Source organism: Schistocerca cancellata, chromosome 1 (assembly GCF_023864275.1).
Source record: "Schistocerca cancellata isolate TAMUIC-IGC-003103 chromosome 1, iqSchCanc2.1, whole genome shotgun sequence".
NCBI lineage: Eukaryota > Metazoa > Arthropoda > Insecta > Orthoptera > Acrididae > Schistocerca > Schistocerca cancellata.
The window spans coordinates 1,003,484,703-1,003,508,186 of NC_064626.1; the positions used below are offsets into that span (position 1 = coordinate 1,003,484,703).

At 41.2% G+C, this 23,484-nt stretch overlaps 1 protein-coding gene across 1 annotated transcript in view; it reads left to right on the forward strand.

The window, feature by feature from the left end:
• LOC126088855 (delta-1-pyrroline-5-carboxylate synthase) overlaps positions 1-23,484 on the forward strand; it is a 221,391-nt gene that overhangs the window by 174,190 nt on the left and 23,717 nt on the right. The window contains exons 11-14 of the mRNA XM_049906867.1: positions 3,298-3,493; positions 5,884-6,008; positions 10,711-10,897; positions 23,121-23,216. Of these exons, the coding sequence (XP_049762824.1) occupies positions 3,298-3,493; positions 5,884-6,008; positions 10,711-10,897; positions 23,121-23,216 (604 nt within the window). The remainder of the gene's footprint in view (positions 1-3,297; positions 3,494-5,883; positions 6,009-10,710; positions 10,898-23,120; positions 23,217-23,484) is intronic.

Genomic DNA, 23,484 nt, shown 5'->3' on the forward strand with positions numbered 1-23,484 from the left:
CCCGGCGGAGGTTCGAGTCCTCCCTCGGGCATGGGTGTGTGTGTTCGTCCTTTGGATAATTTAGGTAAAATAGTGTGTAAGCTTCGGGGCTGATGACCTTGGCAGTTAAGTCCCATAAGATTTCTCACGCATTTTTTTAAGGAGACTGCGCACAATAAGCAAGAGATATGGGTTCGAGTCTTGTTTTGGCACAAAATTACATTTGTCACAACATAACCATTATTCAATTTGTGAATATAACATCCGTCAGTATACGACAGTAACATGTCAGTGCCTGAGCCAAGTGATTTTCAGTCGTATGAAACATTCTCTGTTCTCTTGCCACGTCGAATCTGAGTAAAATCTTGAAATTTCGGCGAAATCCTCCACCGTTTTCGTCAGAAACAACAGACCGTGATGAGTGCTGTTGTTGTGACAGTGTATAATTAATAAACGGCTTGAGACAGGTCGGCGTACGTCACCGTTATGTCATGCTGCCAGAGATTGTGTCCATGTCACCAGTCTCACATGAATAGCGCTCTTAGTAACGCAGAGAATTCACGGCATTTGTCTGTGACATTGTGCCACTTATTATTTAGTTTATCTGTGATCACTTCGACGGTCCTCCTACGTAACTGGGTGGTTTTCGCGTCTAATTGCCATGCGGATGACGAGCTTTCAGTTACCGGTATTGCTAGGGATTTTTCCTTGCTGGGAGGAGTGGAATGGGGTGCACTCAGCCTCGTGATGCCAGTTGAGTTACTGTGCCGTGACTCCAGCGTCCGAAAAGCTGACAACACGCGTCTCCACACGGCATTCACGTGACTCCGTATGGCAGGAGATAACTCTGCGGACGGTTAGCATCGCACGTTTCACTGATACTAAACGCGGAGTTACGTTTTCTTTTTTTTTTTTTTTTAGTGGTTTGTCAATAATTGCAATGTAGGCTTCTGTAGCGGTGTTTTATTCTGCTCATCATGGATGAAAACGGTATGAAAGAAAGAGAGAACAATGTGCTGATATGTAGCCTATTGCTGTAGCTTCCCATCGAACTCAACGGACAGATCGAGTTCAGTAGTATACAAGGTGGTCGATTGATAGTGAGCGGCCAAATATCTCACGAACTGCGCTTCAAACGAAACAACTACAAAGAGCGAAACTCGTCTAGCTTGAAAGAGGAAACCAGATGGCGCTATGGTTGTTCCGCTAGATGGCGCTGCCATAGGCCAAACGGATATCAACTGCGTTTTTTTAAACAGGAACTCCCATGTTTTATTGCATATTCGTGTAGTACGTAAAGAAATACGAATGTTTTAGCTAGACCACCTTTTTCGATTTGTGATAGATGGCGCTGTAATAGTCACAAACGTATAAGTACGTGGTATCACGTACCATTTCGCCAGTGCGGACGGTATTTGCTTCGTGATTCATTACCCGTGTTAAAATGGACCGTTTACACCTGCGGAAAAGCACGATATCGTGTTGATGTATGGCTATTGTTATCAAAATGCCCAACGGGCGTGTGCTATGTATGTTTCTCGGTATCCTGGACGACATCATCCAAGTGTCCGGACCGTTCGCCGAATAGTTACGTTATTTAAGGAAACAGGAATTGTTCAGCCACATGCGAAACGTCAAACACGACCTGCAACAAATGATGATGCCCAAGTAGGTGTTTTAGCTGCTGTTGCGGCTAATCCGCACTCCAGTAGCAGACAAATTGCGCGAGAATCGGGAATCTCAAAAACGTCGCTGTTGAGAATGCTACATCAACATCGTTTGCACCCGTACCATATATCTATGCACCAGGAATTGCATGGCGACGACTTTGAACGTCGTGTACAGTTCTGCCACTGGGCACAAGGGACATTACGGGACGTTCTATTTAGCGACGAAGCCTTATTCACCACAACGGTAACGTAATCCGGAATAATATGTACTATTGGTCAACGGAAAATCCACTATAGCTGCGACAAGTGGAACATCAGCGACCTTGGCGGTTAATGTATAGTGCGGCATTACGGGAGGAATGATAACCCCCATTTTATCGATGGCAATCATAAATGGTGCAATGTATGCTCATTTCGTACGTAATGTTCTACCGATATTACTACAAGATGTTTCACTGCATGACAGAATGGCGATGTACTTCCAACATGATGGATGTCCGCCACATAGCTCGCATGTGGTTGAAGCGGTATTGAATAGCATATTTCATGACAGGTGGATTGGTCGTCGAAGCACCATACCGTGGCCCGCACGTTCACCGGATGTGTCGTCCCCGGATTTCTTCTCGTGGGGGGAAGTTGAAGGATATTTGCTATGTTTGCTATCGTGATCCACCGATAACGCCTGACAACATGCGTCAGCGCACTGTCAATGCATGTGCGAACATTATGGAAGGCGAACTACTCGCTGTTGAGAGGAATGTCGTCACACGTATTGCCAAATTCATTGAGATTGACGGACATCATTTTGAGCATTTATTGCATTACTGTGGTATTTACAGGTAATCACGCTGTAACAGCATGCCTTCTCAGAAATGATAAGTTCACAATGGTACATGTATCACATTGGAACAACCGAAATAAAATGTTCAAACGTACCTACGTTCTGTATTTTAATTTAAAAAACCTACCTGTAACCAACTGTTCGTCTAAAATTGTGAGCCATATGTTTGTGACTATTGCAGCGCCATCTATCACAAAGCTATAAAAGTGGTCCAACTAAAACATTCATATTTCTTTACGTACTACACGAATGTGTAATAAAAATGGGGGTTCCTATTTTTAAAAAAAAGGCATTTGATATCTGTTTGACCTATGGCAGCGCCATTTAGCGGGCCAACGATAGCGCCATCTGGTTTCGCCCTTCAAGCTAGATAAGTTTCGTTCTTCGTAGTTTTTTCGTTTGACGCTAATTTCGTGAGGTATTTGGCACGGTCACCATCAATGGACCACCCTGTATATGCCCCCACTCCATAAGAAAATGTGAGAGATTTGATGGACTTCAAACCTTTCGTCATTGATATAATATTACTGGTAATGAAAATTTCTTCCAGCACGAGAATTAAAGCTATCACCGGATTGAGCGACATCATACGTACGAGAGTGTGTAAACAACCTAACCAAAAAGGGAAATGGAACTTCGTAAGTAATGTATGTGTTACGGCGTAAGATACAGCACGAAATACAGAAAACCGAATTTTCGTTGCAGCTACTGGGTTCTGGAATAGCGTTTCAGCAATACAAGTACGTCATCATTGTTTGCACTATGCAATATCTGTTGGTACTGTTCAGCCGTGACGTTTACCGCCAGGTGTCGACGCGAGAGGAGATCAGCGACCTGCTGGCGATGGAGCGGCACATCGACCTGGTGATACCGCGGGGCTCCAGCGAGCTGGTACGCACCATCCAGGAGCAGAGCGGCCACATCCCCGTGCTGGGCCACGCCGAGGGCATCTGCCACGTCTACGTCGACAAGGACGCCGACTTGGAGCGCGCGATCAAGATCGGTAAGCGGCCCAGCGCCGACGCCAGTTTACCTCACTTCGTACAAGTCTGCCGGCTTTCACGGCAGTTGTCATTGATGACCAAATCATCTGAGTCCTTAGACCGAGTCGTATTCCCCGCCAAACTTTTCACAGTTCGACGTTTCAGTCCCTCTGGTGGGAATTTCTCCTAGATTCCACTGGTCTCAATTAGTGACTGCCCATCCGGGGACACTATTGGAATCCTGAAGAAGATCTCGCCACAGGGATCGAAACGTGAAACAGACGAGAAATACGACGCGTCGTAGTGACTCGTTTATCATCCGTTCACTTTGTTCGTATTTGTCACGTTCACCGAGGGTGTCTGTGAATTCTTGAAATATGACTGTGTTTATATCAGTCAACGGTCACACACACTTACACAAACACACAAACACACACACACACACACACACACACACACACACACAGGCTTCTAGTAGAAGCCTTGAGAATTTGCCATCGGCTAGGAGCACTATGGGCTATTGATAATACCTGTAAAGTTGAAACCAATATAGCCAGTAATTAAATTTGCTTAATTTAAAGTTACTAATATCATATTCAAGCTAATCATCATAATGTGCAACATGTTAAAGGGACAAAACAATGAAATAAAACAATCTATTTATATCAGTTCACGAAGGCCGTTTACAAGTTTGAAGCTCATTAAAAATTTCTGTTGAAGAGCTCTTATCTGGTACAAAATGAATAGTTAATCAAGAAGAAACAATAATTTATTTTACTGATTTTTGAGTTCCGTGGATGCGGATTATATTACTTTATTTCTGAAGTTATTTTATTTTTTAAAATAAAACTGGAACAATTTCAGACAGCTCCCGAAGAGAACTGTTTTATTTCCATGGGTAAAGAGTTTAAAAGTAGTGTTTTGAAATATTACTTTACTTTTTTTCTATAAATCGCCTGAGCAATATCATTTCTGACGATATACTACATCAGAGGTAAAAATGTCGATTTCTATCATAAAAACAATATGGCTGTTATTTGAAACAAGTTGTTAAAGAAATGAATCAGTTATTATCAGAATCTGGTTCCTCATTCTTGCCAAGAAATTTGTTTCATTTTTACATAAAAATCTTAAAAGTTTCATTGCTTCTAAAATGTAGGCAATGTGTAGAGATGTTTAATGGCACTAAACTTATCTTAATACAAATATCAGAGATGAAATAGTTTTCCTAAATTCCCAATAATATTTACACATCAGTAAAATTACAATTTTAAAGTTCTTCTTAGTACATCAGTATTATATTCACTGCAACATTGAACAGTGGTGGCAATATAAATGCTAACAAAAAATTACCCATTTAGGTACAACGTGAAGTTCCAATGGGTATTCATGTGCAGTACCATTTTCGATGTTTCTCCTTCGAGAATCCCTCTACTTTTTTCACTTGTCCGCGATAATCACTGGCATTTGAGACCTTTTTCAATTTAACGATATCGGTAATCTTCTTCATTAACTAAGTGTTAATACGAGTGTCATACTACAATTACTTAATAATATTTAAATACTGATATTTCTGACAAGTATCGATATTTTCGATACATCGTTCCCACCTCTAATGTTGTCCCAGACTTTTATAATCACGTGTTGTTGCAAGGAAGCTAACTTTTTTCGACTGTTATATTTGCGAACATATCTACAGATTTTAAAATTGTTGGCCAGCGACAAATGTGGTGGTAGCTGTTGTAAACATTACCGACTATTTTAGCTTGTTTACTAGATGCTTGGATATAACGGCAAGACCTATTTCTAATTACTTCGCATTGTATTTTTCTCCTGCTTGAGATATTGCTCCGAGACAAAGGACATTAAAGAATGAAAATGTCCTTCTTCCAACAGGTCAAATGCAACAATAATGTTAATCGCCCTACCCATTTACTACTGTAGCATGGTATGTTGTGTTCCCAAGTATGATCTATATGGAACATTTTTCCGAACCTCTCGTGAACTTTTACATTTCTAGGAATTTTTCTGATCCAGCATCTGCAATTTAACTTATTTTAGACCTACACACTATCGTTGTGCACTAAATTGTGACAAAATTGAATTTAACCAGACAGTAGGCTTTTAGGTCCCATAAAAAGAGATGTAACTATCACGAGCCTTGTGTGATACATCTGAAAATATCGTTAGTGATGGATTTTGTAGGACGTTTTACCCAACTCAGAAGCTTTGAGGCCATTGAGTATAATAGGTTTCCATGATACACAGTCTTTTTGCAAACATTTTATAAAACATTACTTCACATCAGTTTACAAAAGATGTCCTTAGATGTAAAAAGTCAATATTCTACTTATTTCTTTAAGTAATGCACAATAACAATCTGTAAAGAGCGTTTATTTCAAATTTTCAGTGCGTGACTCGAAGTGTGACTACCCAGCAGCTTGTAATGCCATGGAGACGCTGCTCATCCATGAAGACTTAGTCAAGAACAGTTCCTTCTTCGTTGACGTATGCAGTATGCTAAAACAAGAGGGAGTAAGTAATCAAACCCAAGCAATTTGTTCAATGTGTTCAACTTTGTTTTACTCATCCTTAGAGAGTTCTAATGACAAATTGTCTTTCATTTTATAGTCTAGAAAATAAGAAAGTGCTAGAACATTATGTCTATCTTTGATGTACGAGGTGCATTCAAGTTCTAAGGCCTCCGATATTTTTTCTCCGGACTGGAAAGAGATAGAAACATGCCCATTGTTTTAAAATGAGGCCGCGTTCATTGTCAATAAGTCCCAGAGATGGCAGCACCGTACGGCAGATGGAATTTTACCACCAGCGGCGAGAATGATAACTGTTTTAAATACTTAAAATGGCGACGTTTTCCTTACTTCAACAGCGTGCAATCATTCGTTTTCTGAATTTGCGTGGTGTGAAACCAATTGAAGTTCTTCGACAGTTGAAGGAGACATGTGGTGATGGAGTTATGGATGTGTCAAAAGCGCGTTCATGGGTGCGACAGATTAATGAAGGCAGAACATCGTGTGACAACAAACCAAAACAACCTCGGGCACGCACAAGCCGATCTGACGACGTGATCGAGAAAGTTGAGAGAATTGTTTTGGGGGATCGCCGAATGACTGTTGAACAGATCGCCTCCAGAGTTGGCATTTCTGTGGGTTCTGTGCACACAATGCTGCATGACGACCTGAAAATGCGAAAAGAGTCATCCAGGTGGGTGCCACGAAAGCTGACGGACGACCACATTGACACCCGTGTGGCATGTTGCCACGCAATGTTGACGCGCAACGACAGCATGAATGGGACTTTCTTTTCGTTGGTTGTGACAATGATGAGACGTGGATGCCATTTTTCAATCCAGAAATAAAGCGCCAGTCAGCTCAATGGAAGCACACAGATTCACCGCCACCAAAAAAATTTCGCGTGCCATTTTTCAATCCAGAAACAAAGCGCCAGTCAGCTCAATGGAAGCACACAGATTCACCGCCACCAAAAAAATTTCGGGTAACCGCCAGTGCTGATGAAAGATGGTGTCCATGTTCTGGGACAGCGAGGGCGTAATCCTTACCCATTGCGTTCCAAAGGGCACTACGGTAACAGGTGCATCCTACGTAAATATTTTGAAGAACAAATTCCTTCCTGCGCTGCAACAAAAACGTCCGGGAAGGGCTGCGCGTGTGCTGTTTCACCAAGACAACGCACCCGCACATCGAACTAACGTTACGCAACAGTTTCTTCATGATAACAACTTTGAAGTGATTCCTCATGCTCCCTACTCACCTGACCTGGCTCCTAGTGACCTTTGGCTTTTTCCAACAATGAAAGACACTCTCCGTGGCCGCACATTCACCAGCCGTGCTGCTATTGCCTCAGCGATTTTCCAGTGGTCAAAACAGACTCCTAAAGAAGCCTTCGCCGCTGCCATGGAATCATGGCGTCAGCGTTGTGAAAAATGTGTACGTCTGCAGGGCGATTATGTCGAGAAATAACGCCAGTTTCATCGATTTCGGGTGAGTAGTTAATTAGAAAAAAAATCGGAGGCCTTAGAACTTGAATGCACCTCGTACCGTACATGTAGTGCATACTCTTGTACCTAGTGCGCTGCCCTTCGTAAAATCTACAGAGTATCAATACAAAAACCTCTGACTTCACAGTTTTTATTCTACAAGATCTTTGTGGCTAAGACTCTCCAAAAGCAGCAAGATTCGAGAATTTGAGATTTTTTTTATGCCGGGATAGTAACGTTAGGAAGCGACTTAATTATACTTGTTGTTAGTTTTCCGTCCATAGTTATTACTGGACTAACTTTGCGGAATTCCATCAAGAGAGACATTATGACACAATGCATAAAGAAGCAATATAAATATCTTTGGCAGTGCAGATGAGCTGAAATAGTTCAGTATGCATGGTACTGTCGCTTTCCTCTGCGAAAGCAATTACCCGCGCTAATTAATTTGTGAAAACGGTTTGCTTATTGCCTCATCTCGTAAGCAATTCAACCCTCGTTTGCTTCAGCAGCTTGAAGAGAACGCAACTGGCGGCTCTTTGTGCAAGATTATAGCCTTAAAATGTATTACAGTTACTCATCTCTCATTCTGCAGCTTGATTTCATTTATTCGCCTCTTCATGTCTTTGCGATCTAAGGTAATGGGCCGACTTACTGTTTGCTCATCTGAATTCAAACATTTATCTCCACGTTATAAATGTTTACACGAATAATTCCAATGTTTTAGTGAGTATGACTGTGCGACGAAAAAAATTGAATATTTATAATAGTGGTAGCATGGGCAATATTGATAAACAGAACAGCACAATTATTAGAAACTCTGAGACCTTCGACAGTATAAATGCGTTAACTACATGTTTCAACAAAATAACCAAACGGAGGCAAAAGAAAAGCCAAATACACTCTTTTACTGGTGTCCCCCTAGTAGCACACAAAGACAACTAAGGGAATATGTAGCGTGCAGTTTCAATGAGGCAGTTTTGAACTTTAGGGATAACTTGTGATATAAAAATGGAAACCCTACTGTAGTCATTACACAACACAAACTCAGTGCAAAGGTTGACACTAACTCTTTAATTTTTTTTAAACACTGACCAACAGAATTTTCCATGACAATGACAACTCAAACTTAACCTCTTCATTTATTACCCACTGTATACAATCCCAACGCAATGTGACTGCTATACATTTACAACATGACTTCCAGTAATTAACACTAAAATAGTCCTGCATTGCAAGAAATTCTAACAATAACACAAATCCAAAAAATATGAAATTAAAGAAATATGAAACTACCTCCAACTCTGTTAATTGCCTAAACTCATTTCAGTTACGAAATCCCGATAGTGGACACCCCATTCTATTTCATAAGTCACTTACCTCACAGAAAATCTTCCCAACACGAACTGCAGCAGTTACAGTAAGTAGCAACAACAGCCAGCTAAAGAAAAGATTCTAACTACTGTAGACTCTGACATCTAGGAGGCATATGGATAGCAAAAGAAATATTTTGTTAAAGAGTAAACAATGTATTTAGAAAGTTTTGCCTTATTTATGTGACATCCAGTCCCAAAAATTATATAGTTGTCAATAGTTCTACCACCCAAACATTATCATACCTTTCCTTGAGTCTTTTCTTATAAGAAATTTCACCTCACTTTACATTGCGTGTCCTACCAACACTGAGTCTCCACTAAGAAAACATCCCATACACTTCTCTATTCACTCGCTAACTGCTAGTCCGTCCAACCACAGAATCTCTTGCCGAAGGCGCAGAGCGCGGTCAGCGTAACACACTCTACAGTTATGCAAACATAGAGACGGGCTACTTACAAGGTTACAGAAGCATACTTTACAAAATACATCTTATCACATAAAGTTCAGAGATCTCATGCTTCTTTATTGTTTGTGTTATTGAGGCGTAACCTCATGACTCATGAAGCAGATGACCCCAGTTCGAATCCTACCTCAGACAGGTTTCAAATTGTCAAATGCGTAGTAACTGTGTGATCTAAAAACTGTATTAGAATACTGTATTCCAACAGCAGGGAGGAAACACACAACTGTTTAAGGGAGCTAGACAGAGTGTAAAACATCCACTTGAAATTAGTCCCTTTATTTTTTTTTTCCAGCCATCCAGCCATAAATTGAAAACAGCTTGCGATAAAGCAACTAAAATTGACAAAAGTCACTGTCAAAACATTGCGTGTCCTATTGCATATTGACATAAAAATACGACTAGCCAAATACACAGCATGCAGTTTGTATCGGAGCCTGCTGAACTTTATGAACATCTTTGGGTTACTGATACAGTACACATGAAAAAGGAACTAAAATAGTAAATGAGAAAAGAACTGTACTGAATTCGTTTCCACAAACAAGGAACACATAAAATGAACACATGATTAACTTATGGTTAATTTAGTACTGGAAGCTACAGTAGAGGGCCTAATTTTTAAGGATTTCATCTGAATGGAATATGTGGGACATGTTGTCGACTTTGTTGGTTATTGTAAAAATGTCCAGGTGGAAAGGACAGACAAGATTACAACGATTTTAAGGCAGGAAAATCTGGCTGAAAGACTCATTTCTTGAACAGAAGTGAGAAATATGTTCACCCTAAAAAAAGAAGAATTCATTATTTGTTGTTGACTTATATTAATAACATACTTTTTAAATACATATTGATGTGTGAGTTTGATTCAGGGCATGCAAAATAATATCTTGTAGCATACTCTCAGCAATACCTATGCACTTCCAATCGCGTGTACTGACAGTGGAGTGGTACTTTATCACCATCGCAAATAAAATAAAAATTATAATTTTGTTAATTGTTGTTGACTTTTACTGACAGAATATTATTTAATCAGATACTGATGTGTAAGTAAGGTCCTGAACCTGAAAATATTGAATATGACATTCCAAGGGGAAATGGCATCTGCTCCTAAGACTTAAATTTTTGGGTTAATCTAAAAATTTAAAAAGTTTATGGAATCTTGGAGAGAAATTCATTGACACAAAATACACTTCTTCAACGTTTCAAAATATAAAATAACTGACTAGACTACAATATTGTCAAAAGGTGCCGTGTGTACGATATTGGTGAATGTGTATATTTTATTATCGCTTTCGGACTAACGCAAAAATTTTACCGTTGCCCAGTGAACAGCATTTTCTCCATTTCGTCTACGTGATGGAGCGTTCTCTGGCTGCCCGCAGGTGAACATCTACGCGGGCCCCAACCTGAGCAAACAACTGACGTTTGGCCCGCCGCCAGCAAAGTCGCTGCGCACCGAGTACAGCGCCCTCGAGTGCACTGTGGAGTCCGTGCCCAGCATGCAGGCGGCCGTAGACCACATACACACCTACGGCAGCTCGCACACCGACGTCATCGTCACGGAGAACCGTAAGTACTGTTGTCGTGCTCCGGCAAATAAGGTCGGCAACCAGTGCCGACGCCGGCGGGGACGCCGTATTTTGGCTGCCCGAGTTAGTTCCGTGTTCCTGACACCGCCCTCCCTCGGCACACAGTTCCTACATTAAGTTTGAAGGTCTGGCCACTCCTGCTCCGTGTATTCTCAACTACTGAAGCTTTGTGCAGATTTCCATGCTGTTCTCTAAAACTGCTCCGAACTGCCGAATAGATGCTTCGCAAAAAAGTTACGCGACTACCGAATATCAGACCAGGATCACTCCGAACCAAAAGAAAGGTGCCAACGATAAACAAGTGCTCTGGTAGCGCCTCTAGCAGCTAGTGTGCTAACTAGTTTTAAATGTCGCATCTGTGGTGGCGTCTTTTTCTTCTTCTCCCGGTCCATGGTTAGGCCTTAAACCCTGTTCCTGTCCCTCTGTCTTCCTCCAACTTCCCACAGTTCTTCTTACACCACAATTGAATTCCATCGCTTGTCTAGGGATTCTCTGGGGTGAGGTACACAATACATGCATTTCCAATCCGGCTTTTTTCGCATTACGTCCTTAATTATTGGGTGTAACGACTATTTCTCTATTTCTTGTTTTGTCTTATCTTGTGGAGTTTTTCACTGACCTCAGTAACAGCAGGGCTAAGGAACTTCATCTCCATGTTTAATGTTCTGTTAGTTCTTTTGATATTTATAATGTACACCTTTCTGCTCCAGGGCAGGTCACTGGGGCGTTAGCGGTCACCAGGCAGGAAAAATACCGCCGGTTGAACTTAACAAATAGTAACACACCGAATGCAGCAATTGTAACAAGAAATCGAGAAAGCTAATTAGGTCCGCCTTCCGCAAGCACTCACTCGCTGCTCTTTGTTTCAGTGACACTGCAAGCAGCAACATGAACACAAGTCACTGGAGAATCGCGAGATCTCACAATGGTGGAGGTTTCACTGCTAGGATTAAAATCCACTGAACTTAAACTTGTTGGATCCAGTTGACGATTCGGTCGTGTACCCTCACGACCACAGCCCTTCCATCCAGCAGTGCATGCGTGCCACCAGCGGTTCAAGTGTGTTCTCGCACTGCCCTCTTGGCTCCTCAGGAGTCCCCAACCGAACCGCTCACTCCCACGACCCGGAAGAACAACGACGTCACCCCAAAGCTAGGGCCACAGTTACTACATATCGATAACGCCGCTGCTGCCACTAGTGGACAGGCAACGCTTGCGAAACCAAGTGGCGCCAGTCAACACGAGAAGAATACAAACAACCGCAACCATGTCAACTAAACGATACAGTTTGGCCTCCAACAGAGGACGGAAACCTACAACAGAACCAACGCGAGCCGCAGCATGGCACAGTTCTCATTCTTTTTTTGATGATGGTCAGATATGATAACGGTGTTAACCATACAGTTTGTTTGTAGGAAAGATCGGTACAGCAATATCGCATACTTGTCTGAAAGACTGTATGAAAGTAAGAGACTGTCCTCTAGATTCTTTTTACTTCCAAATTCTCCAGGAATCTTGTAAAACCGCAAAACAAAATAAATGAATCCAGAAGTTATCTGAAAGGAACTGCAATATTGTTATTGGCATACCAGTTGTTACACTTCTTTATTCTGATTTGCATGAAATAAAAAATTAATAGTTCTATTCTTTCATTACTTTAGCTTTATCTAGTACATTGCATTGCATGAAAAATTATTAGTTTAAATCACATGTAAACTCTGTAAAAAAGAAGTACAGCTATCAAATATCATATGAATAATTTAGTAGCTTAACTACAAAAAATAGTATTTAAATAAGAGTATATTCATTGACACCTTAAGTACTTTAAAAGGTGACACCTCAGATTTTCAGTCATATATTTGTGGTAGTAAAGGTGCCATGTGGAATGTAGTGTTTATTACTTAATCTGGCATTTTATATTGTGTCCATTTGATCAACGAGCAATCATGAGAAAAGACACTTAACAATTTAAGGAATTCTAAACAAATTTGTGTTGTAACGATTGCATACTTGGAAAAATTATGAAATTTATTATTTATCATTTTCTAAAATATCAGGGTCTTTGTATTTCTTCCCGATTGGTTTTATTAATTCACTCAAACGGAGGACTTCGCACTTCACTGCGCTCACTTCAGTCATGATGTAAGAGTTGATGAAAGAAAGTTCCTGTAATGGAAGAGTGCGTACAAACGCCTGTGCGACTGCGTGTAAAATCTCCTGGAACCGGTGCTCGGTTTACCTATACCTGCAGCCAGACGGAAAGTGCGAACGCCCACGCTCGTAGGCCGCTGGTGTTGTGGCTGCGTCCAGCGCCCGCCGTGACAGTTATTGCAAAGTGGTCGCATTCGTGGCTGCGTAGCCAATTGAGAAGACAAATATGGAAAAACTCCGTCTCCTGTGGGTCAGCTGATGCAGTGGCGATGGTCTGAAGCTTGTTTGCTTCCTGCTATGGTAGATATGCACCAGCCGCTCCGCTGCAAGTAACAAACTCATTAAGTCGCGTTACAGTCTCCACTAGTGATATTAGGTACAGTGTCATAAAGACATCACTTTATTCTAATCATTGATAAACGAAACACTGTAACTACTTGAAAATGTGCAAAATTCCTCTGTCCAAAACAAACTCTTCTGAAAGCACTTCAATTCACTACCGATCGCATATCAAACTTCGTCCCTCGCATTGCTATATACTGGTTGACCCATTCATCTATACAACCTCAAATAACTTTTTGTCTTGAAACTGTGTAAAAAATATATCAAATAAATGTTGTTTAGCTAGGGAGACAATAAGCATCATGATTGAATTTCTTATAACTTTGTTCGTTAAGAAGATATGAAAAGCAATGTAAGGGTGTTAAAAAAACATTGAAGTGCTACCATGAGCAGTTAGTTAAAGACTTGAACTGTTATGCTTTGCATAAAATATGAACCTTTATGCCCCAGAGACAATTGGAAGCGCTACCTGTTCACAAATATTTAGCATAACTGTCAGACATACACCCTTACGTTGTCTGGCCGCAACTGAAATGAATTTTACCTGTTGAGTAATAAGTAATGATGCCGGCCGTGGTGGCCAAGCGGTTAAAGGCGCTACAGTCTGGAACCGCGCGGCCGCTACGGTCGCAGGTTCGAATCCTGCCTCGGGCATGGATGTTTGTGATGTCCTTAGGTTAGTTAGGTTTAAGTAGTTCTAAGTTCTAGGGGACTGATGACCTTAGAAGTTAAGTCCCATAGTGCTCAGAGCCATTTTGAATAAGTAATGATACATCAGGAAGGCGTCCAGAAATTGAATAGTGCAGTTGCTTTCGCTTTATAGCTACAGGCACTGCAGCTGAGGACTTTCCCTCAAATATGCAATCATTGTAACTAATATTGCAATAGAAAGTCCCTTAGCACTTTATATTTCATAATATATCTCACTGATATCCGAGGTCACTCTTCAGTACATTTAGGAAACAGCGGTCGCCATTAGCATAAGCCGATGTCCTGCTTTTCACCATCTGAAACCTAATTTCATGCAAAGAAATAATATTTATCGGAAGCGAATCACAATTGCAAAATGTAATCAGTTCAGTTTGCTGTCTGTGGCATCTTAGAATGTTTTCTGCCCCATTCGGCTTCAGTAAGAGTGCCCAACACTGTGGCGAGTCAGCGTGTTGTCGCTCGAAGTAAACGTAGTAAATTTAGTGGCTGGAATGGAGCCAAATGACTGAAAGAAGAAGTTATGAATATACCTGTGCATTGTTCGCTCCTTGGAATGAATAACGAAAAGACATGCTCGCAACACACTGCTACCTGCAACACAATAACTCATTTACATTTCAGCAGTGGATGACATTTTTGAATCTATAACATTACCGGTCGAAAACATAATGTTTGATCCTATATTCAACTTCCATTTAACAAAAAGTGAGCGCACGTATGCGATTCCGTTTCGTCACTCGAAGGCATATCCTTCAAGCTCCGACCGAAGTATATCGTAAGCTAACTATGCAGAACTTTCGAATATATTTCCGAAATAAAGTATACGTTTTCCTAATAGTCACCACGGCAAGTAATTGAACATATCTTATCCGATTTCTTCAACGTCACAGAAATCCCGATCCAGCTCAGGCCAACAGCAGACAAAGCCAGTTTTCCTTCAAATCATACACAACACCGCTCGACAAATAACAGTACCAGAATGGTGAATGCAAGTTGGAGTACCTCGTGGTCCGAAAGCCGCCTAGGTTTCTCATTGGCTGATGTCCAAACCCGACCTCCGAAGACGCTAAATACCTCGGCGAACACACAAATAGGTAGCTCAAAGAGTTTATTTCAACTAACCGAAGCTGGCTATTGCAGAAACACGCAAAACATCCTAGAGATAATGTTGTGATTTGGAAACAGCAAAAATATGGTGAACGAAAAATGAAATTTAAAATGAATAGGCAACTTTCACAGTAAGTCTTTTCTTGATACCAGCCTATATTTTTTAATTGATAGTTCACTTTTTACCTCGTGGCTTCTCCAAAACATAGCACAATGTACTATCACGTAAAGAGACGTTATGTTAAACGTAACACAAATTTGAGTTTGACTCTTGTGTACTTGCACACTGTGCAGGCCCCTGGGGTGAAGTAATTCGTCCACTTGCTGTAGCTGACAGTCAACACATGGAAACACAAGGGAAATGCGCACTGATCGCTTAGTCAACCGATCATTGAGTCAGACATTTTGAATTGCAGGTTTTTGTGAGTACAATTATTTACACAACAAAGAGAAGGTAGAAACGCAGCTCATCTGTGGAAAATGCAAGTTAGCTGAACTGTAATGGCAATAATGTTCTCTTATTTGCAGTACAGGTACATATAGTTCAGTACTTTTAAACGATATGTTGTGTACAATAAACGCAAACCTAGCTTAAAAGTTGCATCATCATTACTTTACTTTTACTGTGGTCGGAGGTAGGTGTAATGCTACTCACGCAGAGGCTGCAGAGAGTTATATACCAACAAGAACCGACCTTCCCATCACCTGTTTCCTCGTCTTGTTGTGACTCATCAGGAGACGGGAAACTGCAGCCCAAGGTCACACAGTCGTTGTAGAAATCGCACAAACGAAGCTGCAGAAGTTACCGTCATCACTTCTGTTTCAATGAATCTACACGTGAGCGCACCACAGCTTGAACAGGAAATTTCCATTCCTAAAAACCAGCGTACATCACATTCCAGCACTCACCATTTCCTTCCTTAGCGTGTAGACTTACACGAAAAATTGCATGGGAATGGTTTCCAGAAACGTGTGCTGTTCATCCGTAGGCACAGCAGAAAATCCTCGCCACACAGAACTTCTTATATGGTGTTCTTTTTACTGCTGAGTGTCTCTTCTCAAACGATGGACATATTGATACAAAGAACACGCCATATTAATCCAGCGAAAACCCACGATGGTTTAGACACGTGGAACACCAGCTTCAATGGAAAGTTAATTTCTGGTAGTATATGCTAGGTAACATAATTATGGTTCCATATTTCATCGATAGTAACCTCAAAGGCAGAATATACTAACTTTCTTCTACGAATTCTTCCTCGTCTTGTGGGTGAAGTACTGCTAAGCACCCTAACGCTTATGTGGTACCAACATTCGGATAACCTTCACATAATGTCTTGCGAACATGTCCTGTTCTGAAACGATGTTATCCTGCCAGATGGTTTGATAGTGAACCGACAACAGGTTGGCCTGCTCGGTGTCCTGCCTTAACGCCTCTGAAGTTTCTTCTTTGAGGATGCATAAAAGACGTTACCAATCACGATATTCGAAGAACTCCAGCGACATGTAGGAATTTATTGTTTGCTAAGTAATACACTACAGCAGGCAACACTTGAAGCAGAGAAGAGTTTTTTCGTCATAGGTAGGACTAGGGCATCGGTGTAATGGTCATACCTGTCAATGGTCAACACTTACAAAATTTTTCGCGGTGTTCTATTTGTCCAACTCCTGTACAACACAAACTTATTACCGCATTATGCACACTTCCATTAAAATCACTTGCTCCCAAAGATGCAGACCACAACGGAGTGAGCCATTGATAACGGTGGAAGAAAGTTGACTGAACCTGCCCCATGTCGTTCGCTGGCCATCTGAAGCAACGTCCCATCTGTGAACTTGTACGCCACTGGTTGCCGGAACCAGGACGACTAGCCTATGCACCTACCTTGAACTACCATCACCACAAATCAATCACAGCTCGCTCCTTTGTCCAGTGTCTTCGGTAGTTTTTCAGAATGGCCACCAACCTCCAACAGACCCACAATAAACTCTCTCTAAAATTCTCTTAATTCGGTCTTGTGATCATCGACCCACACTAGCTTGTTCAATACACCTTTTAATCCAGTATGGTGCTCAAAATACTCGTTTTCAGCAAGTGAAATGCATCTGTTGTTGGCACGGTAACTCAGCGTGTTCGATCAGAGGGTTAGTTGCACTGTGTAATAAAAAAAACTGAGTTAATGGATAAAAGACGAAGTGAAACGGGTGTCTTGCGACGTCCGCCCCGAGCAGATAAAACGAATAAAATGAGATTTTAAAAAAAATCCAGGTCGCTTTTATAGAGATAAAAAATTTGTGGGAAGCTCTTACGGGACCAAACTGCTGATGTCATCGGTCCCTAAGCTTATGCACAACTTTAACTAACTTACGTTAACGACAACACACACACCCATGCCCGATGGAGGACTCGAACCTCCGTCGGAGGAAGCCGCCAGACCGTGACAAGAAGCCTCAAACCGCGCGGCTTTTATAGAGATACTCATTGTTCAGTTTTCAGTTGTGTTCATTCCTTGCACATTGCGTTACATGTTAGTCAAATGTAAAGTGACATTTAAATAAAACATACAGTTCATATCCTTGGTCACGTTTCCACTTACATCCATCATCAGATTTAAAAGAGGAAAATACGATTAAAGGCATTTCAAAATTTTTGCAACAGTACTTGTTACATACGAATTATTTACTCCTTAAATATGCCTCAAGCGCCAAGGTTTGTAACTATTACGCATTATACAAGTAACTGTCAACAACTTCCTTTCCTCTGTGTCGCTTCAATATAGAACAACAAACATACTCCTTTTTTCGTTTGTATGTAATATGTTACCGTTCTTGTTTCACAATTTCTAAAATCATTTAGTTTTTATCCATTCTTATAAATCTGATGACGGCTTAAAGCCTAGACCTATTATGTGTTGAATTAACTAAAAATGTAGCCAAGACTGTGAATTTTACGATTTATTCCGTTATCAACGTCATCCGTCTCTCCTAATGTCAAAACGGCATCATTTCATATAGAGATACCACGTGTTACTATGGACACATACACCGTCTGTCCCAAAAGCTCCTAGAATGATTTTATTCCTGGGGTAGAAGCGACGTCAGTGCGGTAACTTCGGTGGCAGCTTTGCTACCAACAGAGAACAGCTAACTTAACACTCGATGGGTCAGTTGGGAGCAGGCGGTGTTAAGTAGTGGATGACGTTGAGTCGAAGTGTGTCAGCGTTATTGTGTCACAAATTTTCAATGGAGTAATATATCTAAATCAAATGTTCTACATGTTCTCCAGAATGTTTCGAAGAAGAGAAAAGTGTGCGCAAAGTTTGAACCGCGCAATTTGACTCTTGAACAAAAAACCAGGCGTGGATACCTGCTCCAAATAGTCTTTAAATCAGAATGCGCACAGTTCTTTCCTAGGTAAAATCATCACCGGTAATGAGACTTGGTGTCATCAATACAAAACTATCAAAAATCGACAAACTGCAGAAATTCACATAAAGGGTAAACGCGTTGACAACGTAACTGACATTGAAGCCAATTTTAAGTGTGAGTTGAACAACATCCCGAAATGGAAATGAGCGTTTCGCGTCATTGGCCGGGAGGTCCCTTGCGGGGCAGGTCTGGCCGCCTTGGTGCAGGTCTTATTATATTCGACGCCGCATTGGGCGAGCTGTGCGCCGGATGGGGATGAAATGATGATGGAGACAACACAACAGCCAGTCCCTGAGCGGAGAAAAACTCCGACCACGCCGGGAATCGAACCCGGGTCCGTAGGACGGCAATCCGTCACGCTGACCACTCAGCTATCGGGGCTGACAACATCCCGAACAAGTATTTTTATGACCATTTCGTATAGTGAACGTAAAGAGCGTTGTACTGAAGAAAGGGAGACGAAGTGGAACACCTGAAGCATTAAAGGCATCATCTTAACTTTTCTCTACTTCTTATTAATCCAGTCTCTAAGCTTTTAGCGACCAGTTACAAATGTAATATGAGCGACGTCCTAGTCTGGAAAGTAAATCAACAGTCAGCACACCTTGTAAAACATGAACTTGTATCAGAAATGTCTAACCTTATTTAATTCTTTTTGAATATGCTTGTATAACCGTTAAAATCACATAATGATACCCGTAATGCCGCTTTCGGATATCACAGAAGCCATCTTCAGATATTATTAAATTCGTGACAATATACTGTACAGTTCACTTTTGACGCCGAATGTATTTACATAAGCTGTGGTTCGTTAGTGCGGCGGTAATACGTAGCCTTATGAGTGAAACTAGTAATTGAGAATCATAATTGGGTGACTTTATCGATTAGATATTTTTAAGATCAGCACACTGTGCTTCGCCACACTGGCATGCTTTTTGTCGAGTTACTACAGAAGTAGTTCCCCTTCCCATTCACGTAGAGTTTTACAGAAGACTAAAAGCGTGACTGGTTCCGGCGGAGGTTCGAGTCCTACCTCGGTCATGGGTGTGTGTGTTTGTCTTATTATAATTTAGGTTAAGTAGTTTGTAAGCTTAGGGACTGATGACCTTAGCAGAAAAGAACCATAAGATTTCACACACATTTCAAACTTTTTTTAAAAGCATGACGAAATTTCATATTCAATTTACGTGATATATGAACTTCTTTAACTCCTTTCACTCACCTGCTGGCGCTGTTATTTAGTATTGAGACACAGAGTAACAACGCATACGCGTTTTGAGCTCCGAAATGTACGGTAAACAGCCGACAACAGAGTTACATGGAAGTGGAAAAGATGGAATGTAAACAGTGAGGCAAGTAAGAGGAGAAAGAATATTCCTAGAAGTACGTATTCCTAGACACGAACGATGCCTTGCATTAGAACTCAGTTTATAATGCCGCTTCTATATGTATCTATCCCCCCCCCCCCCCCCCCCTACTGCAAAAGGCACAGATTCTGAAAGTACACACGGTTTTCTCAAATGCAGGCAAGAGCTGTTTGCAAATATCCGGCGGCGTGTACCTGAGACATAAATGCGGTTGAAACTCCAGCAGCTGCAGCAACTATGCACATCGGACTTGCAAATGCAGAAAAACCTGTCGCTAGCGGTGCACCCGCAAACAGAACTGCATGCATTCGCTCTGAAACGGCTCGGTTAGTGCAGGCTGTGTACACTGGAATTCTGCGCCTCAGGAAGCAGGGGAGCGCCGTTGATGCAGCGCCGTGCTGTGAAACAATAAGGTTTTGATACGCGCGGCACCAGCTGTGTGCACGTATTGGATCTGAGTTTGTATATGCTGACCTGGTTTATAAGACTGCAGCAAGTACTGTATCCATTATGGAGTAACAACGTCTGCACGTAAGATTGACTCTACTGATGGGTATTCAATTTCAAACCTTTTAACAATCGTTTTATGCAGGTCATTAAGCTCAATACTTCTTCACTGCATAAATAGCAGTCTGTGCACTTACTGTCCTCTTGTTCTGTACTAGCTTTCGTCACTGAACAGGTGTAATACTGCCTCGACGCAAAACGTTGTTTTCCGTATAGTTGAGGCTGTTAGTTCAAGAAACACTGTTCCTATTTTCTCGTAAATACTTGTCTGTTGAACAACAATCCGTACATAGTACTGCAGCAAACCTGTGCTTCCACATATGCAGATATATTATTAAGTATTTCCAGGATTTAAGATGACCAAACACGCCCGGGTAGCCGGGCACGTTAAAGCGCCTGCTTCAGAGAAGTGGAGCCACGCCTTTCCCGGTTAGAACTCGTCCAGTGTATTAACTATGATGGTCGGTATCACCCTGGACGTGGTACTTTGCAGCTTCCCACATCTCACTAGGTGAATAAGTGGCTGACACATTCGTCCCGCGATACACGCTACGCAAACATTGGAACACATTCTCACACTTGCATAGAGAATTTACTCTAGGGGCAATAACATTGGGTACACTGCTTTTGTTCTCGGGGGGTGGATAGGACACTGATGTCTTCTCTCCTTAAATCCTTATTCAGCAAAAGCAGCAGCGGCAGCAGCAAGATGATTGCACGAAAACTACAAGATATACAGATAATAGGCACATATTTCTGGATAGAGCATCTCTCCAAACTTTTATATCACGTTACAGGTACTGAATTTGGTCACCGTTTACGAAGCGGCATTCGTCAGTAGTCAAGGAAGTCGCTGACACGAATTGCCTGGTAAGGTGGACAGCATCTTTTGGAAATTGTCATTTAGCTTGACTATCTACAGGCTCGAGCTGTTGCAATGCGACATTACGGAGCAGATGATTTGTCTACATGTTCTGACACGCCTGTGCCCCAGTGAAATTACGCCACGGTGCGCATTACGAACCGAAATTTTTAGAGATGCTCCAACCACTGTTATGTGAAACTCCTTTGTGTATGTATAATGAAGCGCGGACTGTCCCCATAGGTAGTGACAAATAAGCTCTGATACTTCAATGATATGCAGAATGTATATTTCTAGTGCCAGAGATAACAAATTTATTAATGCTATCTCACTCTCAAATTAAATAGATAATAGTCATGCAACTGTGCAGGATTTGGAGTGTATTTTCGATTCTGTCATCAGTATGGTCTTCAGTTTTCAAACGTAGAAATAATGTAGAGACAACGAGAATAATCATTTGAGCTTCTTTCTATATCTGAAAAATCAAAACCACACTACTGATACAATCGAAAATACGCTCCAAATCCTACACAGCATACCAAAAGGTTTTGCTGTGAACATTCTTGAAGAATTGAAAATGTATATAAACACGATAAAACACCAACAAGCGAACAGCGTCGCGATTGGTAAAATAAACACTTAAAATCTTTCCGAGCAAGATCGGATTTCTCCTATTTTATTACAATGATTATTCCTCCCTGTAGAGGTGGGCGCCAAAAAATACTTTCACGCTCTGAGAAAAAAGTTGGTGATTGAAATTCCATGAGAAGTTCTGCCTCAACAAAAACGCCTTTGTTTTAACGATTGTCACCCCAATTTACTCATCATATTCGTAGGACTCTCTCCCCTATTTCGTGATATTACAAAATAAGCTGCAGTTCTTAAACTTTTTCGATGTCCTCTGTCGATCCTTTCTGATGTGGATCCCAAACGGCACAGCAATAATCCAGAAGAAGGATTACAAGCGTTATGCAGGCAGTACCTTCACTAGACCTGTCGCGTTTTCTCAATGTTCTGCCAATAAATCCGCGTCTTTGGCTTCCTTTACCCAGAACATCATCTATGTTATCGTTCCGAGTTAAGCTGTAGTATTTAGTTGAATTGAAAGCCTTCAGATTTGTCTGATTTATCGTGTAACAGAAATTTAGCGGTTTCCTTTTGGTAATCTTGTGGATGGTTTCACACTTTTCATTATTTAGAGTCAATTTCCACTCTTTGCACCACAAAGATATCTTGCCTAAATCTTTTTGCAATTTCTTTTGATCATCCTATGATTTTATAAAATTTTATATGACAGCATCATCTGCAAACGAGCTAAGAGTACTATTCAGATTGTCTTCTAAGTCATTTATGTAGATCAGGAACAGCAGAAGTTCTATAACACTTCCCTGGGGAACCTCAGATATTACTTGTGTTTTAGTCGTTCACTTCCCTTCAATTGCTACTAACCTTCATCACAGTCAATATATTTAGTAGATCTAATCCGATTCCTCATACATTGAAATGTCTGCTCAACATCGTGGACCTTTGCCATACAAAAGCAGCTAAATTCTCAACGTCAGTTTAGAGAAGAGAGCTTTGCCAGAAAATGTTGCATTTTAGGGCCAGCAAAAGAATAGACGAGAACGGCAAAATTGTGTGCACGACAAACGGTCAGCACTACGCTCTCGAAGTCTAAACCATCTGTCATAAACACCCATCTTGAACTTTCGTTCTAATGTTGACAGATAATGCCGCGGAGGAGTTCCAGCGACAGGTGGACAGTGCGTGCGTCTTCCACAATGCCAGCTCCAGGTTCGCCGACGGCTACCGCTTTGGACTCGGTGAGTATTGAATAATAAGACTAACATTTATTCGTTCTTTGATCATTTTGTGCAAATAACTTCAAACAAGAGTTCAATACACAGAATTAGATAATGTAACAAGTACACAAATCTTTATCTCATTATGTACAAAAGCAAGGAAAATATTCTGTTTTGACCCACACCTCATCTCTTCTGGTGATTGTCAACACACACACACAACACTACACTGACTATATCAGATTAGACTCAATCTGATCATAGATGTAATTTCACTCATACAGTTATT